This window comes from Orycteropus afer, unplaced genomic scaffold (assembly GCF_000298275.1).
Source record: "Orycteropus afer afer isolate SDZICR_OR568_19922 unplaced genomic scaffold, OryAfe1.0 scaffold00663, whole genome shotgun sequence".
Lineage (NCBI taxonomy): Eukaryota > Metazoa > Chordata > Mammalia > Tubulidentata > Orycteropodidae > Orycteropus > Orycteropus afer.
Genome location: NW_006922250.1, coordinates 159,243 through 165,680, shown reverse-complemented (window position 1 = coordinate 165,680; position 6,438 = coordinate 159,243). Strand labels below are relative to the sequence as shown.

General features: G+C 60.2%; 1 protein-coding gene across 1 annotated transcript in view; it reads left to right on the top strand.

Annotated features, from left to right (window-relative positions):
- Positions 1-6,438, top strand: part of PPP2R3B (protein phosphatase 2 regulatory subunit B''beta) — a 52,784-nt gene that overhangs the window by 10,249 nt on the left and 36,097 nt on the right. The window contains exons 4-10 of the mRNA XM_007956771.2: positions 61-467; positions 581-765; positions 871-1,025; positions 2,321-2,557; positions 2,697-2,915; positions 3,404-3,470; positions 4,941-5,126. Coding sequence (XP_007954962.2) covers positions 61-467; positions 581-765; positions 871-1,025; positions 2,321-2,557; positions 2,697-2,915; positions 3,404-3,470; positions 4,941-5,126 — 1,456 coding nt within the window. The remainder of the gene's footprint in view (positions 1-60; positions 468-580; positions 766-870; positions 1,026-2,320; positions 2,558-2,696; positions 2,916-3,403; positions 3,471-4,940; positions 5,127-6,438) is intronic.

The window sequence follows — 6,438 nt, the reverse complement described above, 5'->3', positions numbered from 1 at the left end:
GCGTGCGGCCCGGCGTCGGCCCCCTCGGCGGCTGCCTGGTGGCTGCGGCCGCCCCCGGAGCCCGCTGAGCCGCCGGCTGAGAAGAGTGCAGCTGCCGCCCGGCCCCGCGCCCATGAAGGCCGACAGCATGCGGCTCAGGGAGCGCTCGCTGCGGCAGGACCCCGACCTGCGCCAGGAGCTGGCCCTGCTGGCCCGCGGCTGCGACTTCGTGCTGCCTTCGCGCTTCAAGAAGCGGCTGAAGGCCTTCCAGCAGGTGGGGGGCGCGTCTGCCTGTCTCCGTGTCTGTCCGTCCCCTCCCCGCCGTCGCCTGGGAGCGGTGCTCGCAGCCCCGGTGTTGCAGCCAGCCACCCCAACGCCTCCGGCCGAGGGTGGGGACGCGCGGCACGAGAGCCCCCGCCCGCTTTGTTTGGGGAAAGTTGTCCCCTGGCTCGGTTTGGGGAGAGTGCGTGTGGGCCAGGCGCGGCGAGGTGACCGCTGCTCCCGGCCCCGGCCCGGGAAGCTCACCCTCCAAGGGGAGCCCTGGCTGCGTCCCGGTGGCTGACCCTGCACCTCGCCCGCCATGGCACCTGCTCGGGGCCAGTGCCCCAGCAGCAGGAGGGTGGACACGGACAGCAGGCTGGCTTCTCTGTGAGGCCCACGGGGACGGACGCCCTGCGGAGGGGAGGCCCGGGGCCACGCGGGCTGCCGGCACCCCAGCGCCCGGCCGTCTCTGCTGCCGGGGACCCGCTCCCCTTCTCAGCCTTCGGGGACTCGCTCGCGGAGCACGTGGGTCGCCGTTCACAGCGGGCGGCGCGCTGGTCCACGGGCACCGGCTGTGAAGGTTAAGCCTAGGCGTCAGCGCCCAGGGCTGGGAGGTTGCCTTTCTGATAGCCGTGCCGCACGGCCCTGGCTCCGAGCGTGTGGTTCTGGAGGGGACAGAGGTGCCTTCTCCCTGCCCCCCGGGGGCCCCGCAGTGGCCTGGGCATCTTGTCTGAGGGGCCGTGCGCCAAAGTCCCTGGCCGTTCCCCACTGGGAGCTGGTGCCAGGTACTGCTTCAAAATGAAACTGGTCAGAGAGACTTTGAAAACTTCCTGCAGGAGGCACCTTCCTGCCAATGTTTTTTGGCATCTTTCCTGACTCGTCCATGTCACAAGTGCCACGTAGTTTCTGTATTTTTCTGTCCGGCCTCTTCCCAAGTTTGAAATTTGTGCATGGGCAGGGTTCTGCTGTGGCTTTTGTTTTTGGAAGATTGCCTCTTTGCTCCCATCGTCACTTAAGACATGGAAAGTGGGATGAGCACACGGCGGACTTCTGTGGCCAGCAGGAAGTGAGGCCTTGGGACGGTCCGTGTCACTCAGCCGGCCTCAGGGGACCCATTGCTAATGAGGGGTCCTGAGCCTCCCTGTACGGAGGCTCGGGGCCTAGTCCAGGGCTCGGGGCTCGGGGCTCTGGGCTGGGGACGGGGCCGTCTCTGAGAATCTGGGAGTTTAGAATGCATGTTTCACAGAAGTCAATGATTTGGGGTGCAGAGTTTGAGAACCCCACTATTGGTTGTTTCATTTTGCAAAAAGCCGGTCTTAACAGAGGCTTTCCGAAATGAGACTTGTGCTTGGGTGAAGTGGGGGCACCCCCACTACAGGCACCAAGGTTTTCTGGGGGATGTGTGTTGGGGGCCATTTTCCTGGCTGGTCCCAGGAACAGTCCTGAGTGTATATGGGGGGAGTGGGGGCCCCCAATGGACCTAAGGCACGTGACTGCTGACCAGAAGGCTGGCGGTTCAAACCCACCCGCCACTCCTCGGAAGGAAGGTTGGGCAATCTACTTCCGTAGTGATACCGCCTCGGAAACCCAAGGAGGGGTCGCTGTGAGTCGGGGCCAACTCGACAGCAGTGAGTTGTGTTTTTGTTTGGGGGCCCACACGGTGGTAGGGCTGTAGTGTTGTCTTCATTGGCTACTTGGAGTGTCCTGGTGGGAGTGTCCCCTGATGGGAGTGTGACACGTCCAACTTGCGGGGCCATTGTCACCACGCCAGGGGAGCGTGACGGACCTGCTCTTGGTCCCAAAAGCCTTGGCTTCTCTTCCGGAAAGCTCCATGCTTACAGCTCGTGGGCAGCCGTGCACACGGCCCCCCCGTTTGCTGCCCACACCCCGTTGGGGTGATTGACCTGTTGCCCGCTGTGCCTCTGACGCTGGGGAGGGTTCTCGGGCTCCAGCGTCAGGGGTTGACGGGGCCCACTCTTGGCCACTGCCGCCGAGGCTGGGCCGGGGCCAAGCGGCTCCCTCCTCTCCGGCCTGTCCCTGGGGCTGTAGGTCCTGCTGGGAGGTCTCTGTGTCCTCACAGGTCGGTGCCCCTGCCGGACACAGAGCAGAGCCTGACCAGCGTCTGTCCGTGTGTCCCACCTCCGTCGGTCCATGTCCCCAGTTGGTCTGCCCTGCCTGAGATGCTCCGGCCTCCTGTGTCCATGGAGGGCGTGCGGGGCAGGGGTCACCTGTCAGACCCTCCGTCCTGCCCTCCTGGCCCTGGTGTCCACGTGGTCTGGCCCCAGCCTGCCCCTCACTCCCTGAGCATCTGCATGGTGTGAGCGTGAGGGGTGCAGTCTCCTGCGCGGTGTGAGCGTGAGGGGTGCGGTCTGCACCCAGGAACCCCGTCACAGTCCAGGTGCCTGGTGCACCTGGGCCCAGCCTCGCGTGGTGTGGTTTCTGCCCGGGTCCCGCAGCCCTGTCCTGCTGTCTGGACACCGACACCCAGCTGCCACCGACGGGATGGCACGGCTGCCAGCTGCCCGTCGCCTGCTCAGTGTGCGCCATCCTATGTGGTCAGGTGCTGTCAGACTCTCGCCCACCGAGTCCTCAGAGCACCACGCGGCCAGCGGTGCAGAGCGTGTGGCCACCCACGCAGACACAGGGCTGTGTCCTGAGAGTTTACGTGTTGCTGCGTGAGCCGTGAGTTCTGACTCACAGCGACCCTGTGGGACAGAGCAGACCTGCCCCGTGGGTTTCCAGCCTGTCACCTTCACGGGAGCACATTGCCACCGCTTTCGCCACCAAGCCACTGGGGGGGTTCCAACCACCAGTTTTTGGTTAGCAGCTGACCACGTGACCATTGGCACCACCATGGCCCCTTGGAAAATTAGGAATTTACCTGCTCCCTGAATAACCGGGATGCATGTCCCCACAGGAAGGGGTCCCGTTTGTGTCCCTGCAAGGCTGTTTGTGGTCGTGGGGTGGGCTTTGTAAAGCGCCTGTGGGTCTGAGAGGCCGGCTGGTGGGGGCCCGAGTGTGCCCACTGCAGCAGTGGCAGTGGACCAGGGAGTGGACCGGGGACAAGCACAGCTTTGCGTGTGGCTGGACTGTCGCGCGGCCTGGGCTCCCGGGAGTGTCAGCCGTCTCTTCATCTGGGTCTGCCTGGCCCCCTTGTGGTCAGGGCGCTGCCTGCAGGCTCCCAGGGGCTGCCTTCTGCCCTGCGGCTGCATGTGTTGAAAGAATGTGTGGTGTGCAGCTGCGCGGGCAGCCACCTCTATTTCTGTCCCCGGATCACAGGGTAAAACCCCCGCGTCCGCGCAGCTGGCTTTGTTTGGAGTTGTTTGGGCTGCCCTGTGGTTGCCGGGGAGCTGGTGGCGCCTGCCTCTGCCGTGTGTGTGTGTGTGTGTGTGTGTGTGTGTGTGTGTGTGTGTCTCACGTGTTTCCTTCTATGTGTGTCACTCAGGTGAAGTCAGGACAGTTGGGCTTTGCTTCCATGAAGACAGCCTTGGAAACCCTGTGGGGCAGTTCCACTCTGTCCTCTAGGGGCGCTGTGGGTCAGAATGGACTCCACGGCAGTGGGTGTGGTTGGCTTTTGATGCAACTCTTCCAGCTTTCTCTTGGTCACCGCTTGGCTGGTGTGTCCTCTTCCTTTTTAAATCTCAAGGCTCTCTGTGTCCCTGTGTTATCTTTGTTTGCATTATAAATAAATATGGTTCTTTTCCAGGTCTGATTTTATCTTTGGACTCGCACATTTAGTGTGTCCCTGTTTGTTACGGCTGTTAATCCATGCTGACTTATCTTTACCGTCTGGCTTTCTCTCCTTTCCTTTGTTACATCACCCTTCTGCCCCTGCTTCCTCCTGACTGTTCTTCTACTTGTTTTGAGTTCACCCTCCTGCTCCCCGGTGCTGCCCAGTCGGCTCTGACGCACAGTGAGCCTGGATACGACACGAGGAAGCGGTACAATCCTCACTGTCTTTGTGCTTGGTGTGGTTGAGTGTGTTGGTGGGGAAGCTGCCTGGCACCGTGTCAGCCCGTCCCGTGGCGGGGGTTGCGCCTTCTCACGGCCCCTCCACTTTGCACCCGGGACGTGCCTCTCTGCTGACTGGCTTTTCCTCGTGGCGAGTCCAGGGTCGGCAGGCTGGCCTGGCCGTCAGCCTTCCACGGGGCACTGTGGTGTCTCTTCTGGGAGCGATGAGCTCGTTCTCCTGGTGTCCACGGTGGAGTGCCTCGTTCCGTGCACTGTGCGTCCGGTGATTGACTGAGCTGTGACCTGTGGTGGCCTGTGTTCGACAGAGCCAGCCTGACTCGGTCCTGCTGCATCTTCACAACCCCTGACGTGGTCGGTCCCTCACCGTGTCCACTGTCTCAGTGCGTGTCATGGAGGGCCTCTCTCCTCACTGACTCTGCACTCTGTCAACCACGGAGTCCTTCCGTAGCGATGGGTCTTCACTGACGCCACGTCCAAAGTCAGCCGCCTGACATGGTGGCCACGTGGGACACCGTGCTGTGTGCATGAGCGGGCGGCCCGTGACCGCGGCAGTCGCCTGCACGGCGTCTAATGTCCTGGCATCAGCTGAAAGTTCTGTCTAAGTGAGTTCAGGGCACTCGGTGAGGTTACCACCAGACGGCGTCGGTTTGTACACATTGTGCATTCATGTGGAGAAGACACTTGACCATTTTCAAGCCGTAACGAGTGCTGCCTGTTTGCTTTCTCAGGTCCAGACGAAGAAGGAAGAGCCACGGCCTCCCGCCTCGAGCCAAAGCATTCCAGCATTTTACTTCCCGAGAGGTCGTCCACAGGGGACTGTCCACATTGACGCTGTCATTGCCCGCATAGAGGCGACCTTTGCCCAGTTCCCACACGAACGGGCTGCCCTGGAGGACATGGGCCGGGTGGCCAAGGTAGGCTTGGTGCATGTGGGCATGTCCACCACTCCACCAGGCTCGCACCTGGAGTCTAGGTGGGCCGCCCTGGAGGACATGGGAGGGTAGCCATGGGGTGTGGGAGGGGCTCAGGTTGATTTCTCTGGCCCGGGTTTTTGACAGCTTGAGACGCTCAGGGATGTGTGTACACTTTGTCATTAAACTTGGTGAGCACACAAACAGGTTGTGGGCTGATCTCAGATGTGACGGCAGACGGGGACTGTGTGTACACTTTGTCATTAAACTCGGTGAGCACACGTGTGGTGCATGGAGTGACCTCCCAGCTGTGACAGCACGCAGGCGGTGTGTGTTCATTTTGCCGTTAAGCTCGGGGTGCCCGTGAGGCGTGTGGTGACCTCCAGCTGCGACAGTAGGACCTTTTGGCCTGGCCCCGTCCTGTCCTTGGTGCCCTTTTCAAGGTCCACAAGAATGGCCCTCAGCTGGAGTGTGCCCCCTGTGCCCACTGTGCCCACCGTGGCCTGTGCTCCCCTGACCGCCATGCTACGGGCACACCGTCCCACCCTGTGATGGCAGCCTTCGGTTTTTCGTAGACAACCACTGTCAGTTGCAGGTTCCCTCGTTTCTAGTTTTTGAGTGTGTATATGTAAGTGTGTGTGTGTGTGTGTGTTTTAATGAAAAGGTGTTAGATTTCATGAAATGCTTTCTCTGTCTGCTGAGATGACCATGTGATCTTTGTGTTTCATGACATCGATAGGATGTGTTACATTTACTGATTTTCAACTGTTCAACCAGCCTTGCATTCTGGGGTAAGCCCTACTTAACCTGTGGTGGATAATCCTTGATGTTACTGGATTTGGTTTGCTAGCTTTTTTGTTGTTGTTGACAAAATTTAGCAACTGTGTTTGTAAGAGATACTGCTCTGTAGTTGTCTTGTGAGGTCTGCTGGTGTTAGGCGGCGTTAGCGTAATAGTGGTCTCATAGAACCAGTGAGACAGTGTTCCCACTTCTTTGATTGGGAACTGCCTTTTCAAAGTACGTTTTTGTTCTTGTTTCACTAGTGTGTAAAAACACGTTCTGGTTCCAAGGTCACCATGAATGACCCAGGGGCCTTCAGATGAGTCGGGTCCCATCCTCTTCTGCTGTGTTTCTCTCTCCTGGAAGTGACACAGCCCTGTATCTCTGCTTCACCCTTGACCTCCCTCCTCCTGGGAGTAGGCGGTTCTGTAGCTCTGTTCTACCCTTATACCTCCGTCATCATCGTACACTCACGTCTCCTGGCTGCAGCCATCGTTCCTATAGCTCTGTTTTACCCTTATACCTCCGTCATCAT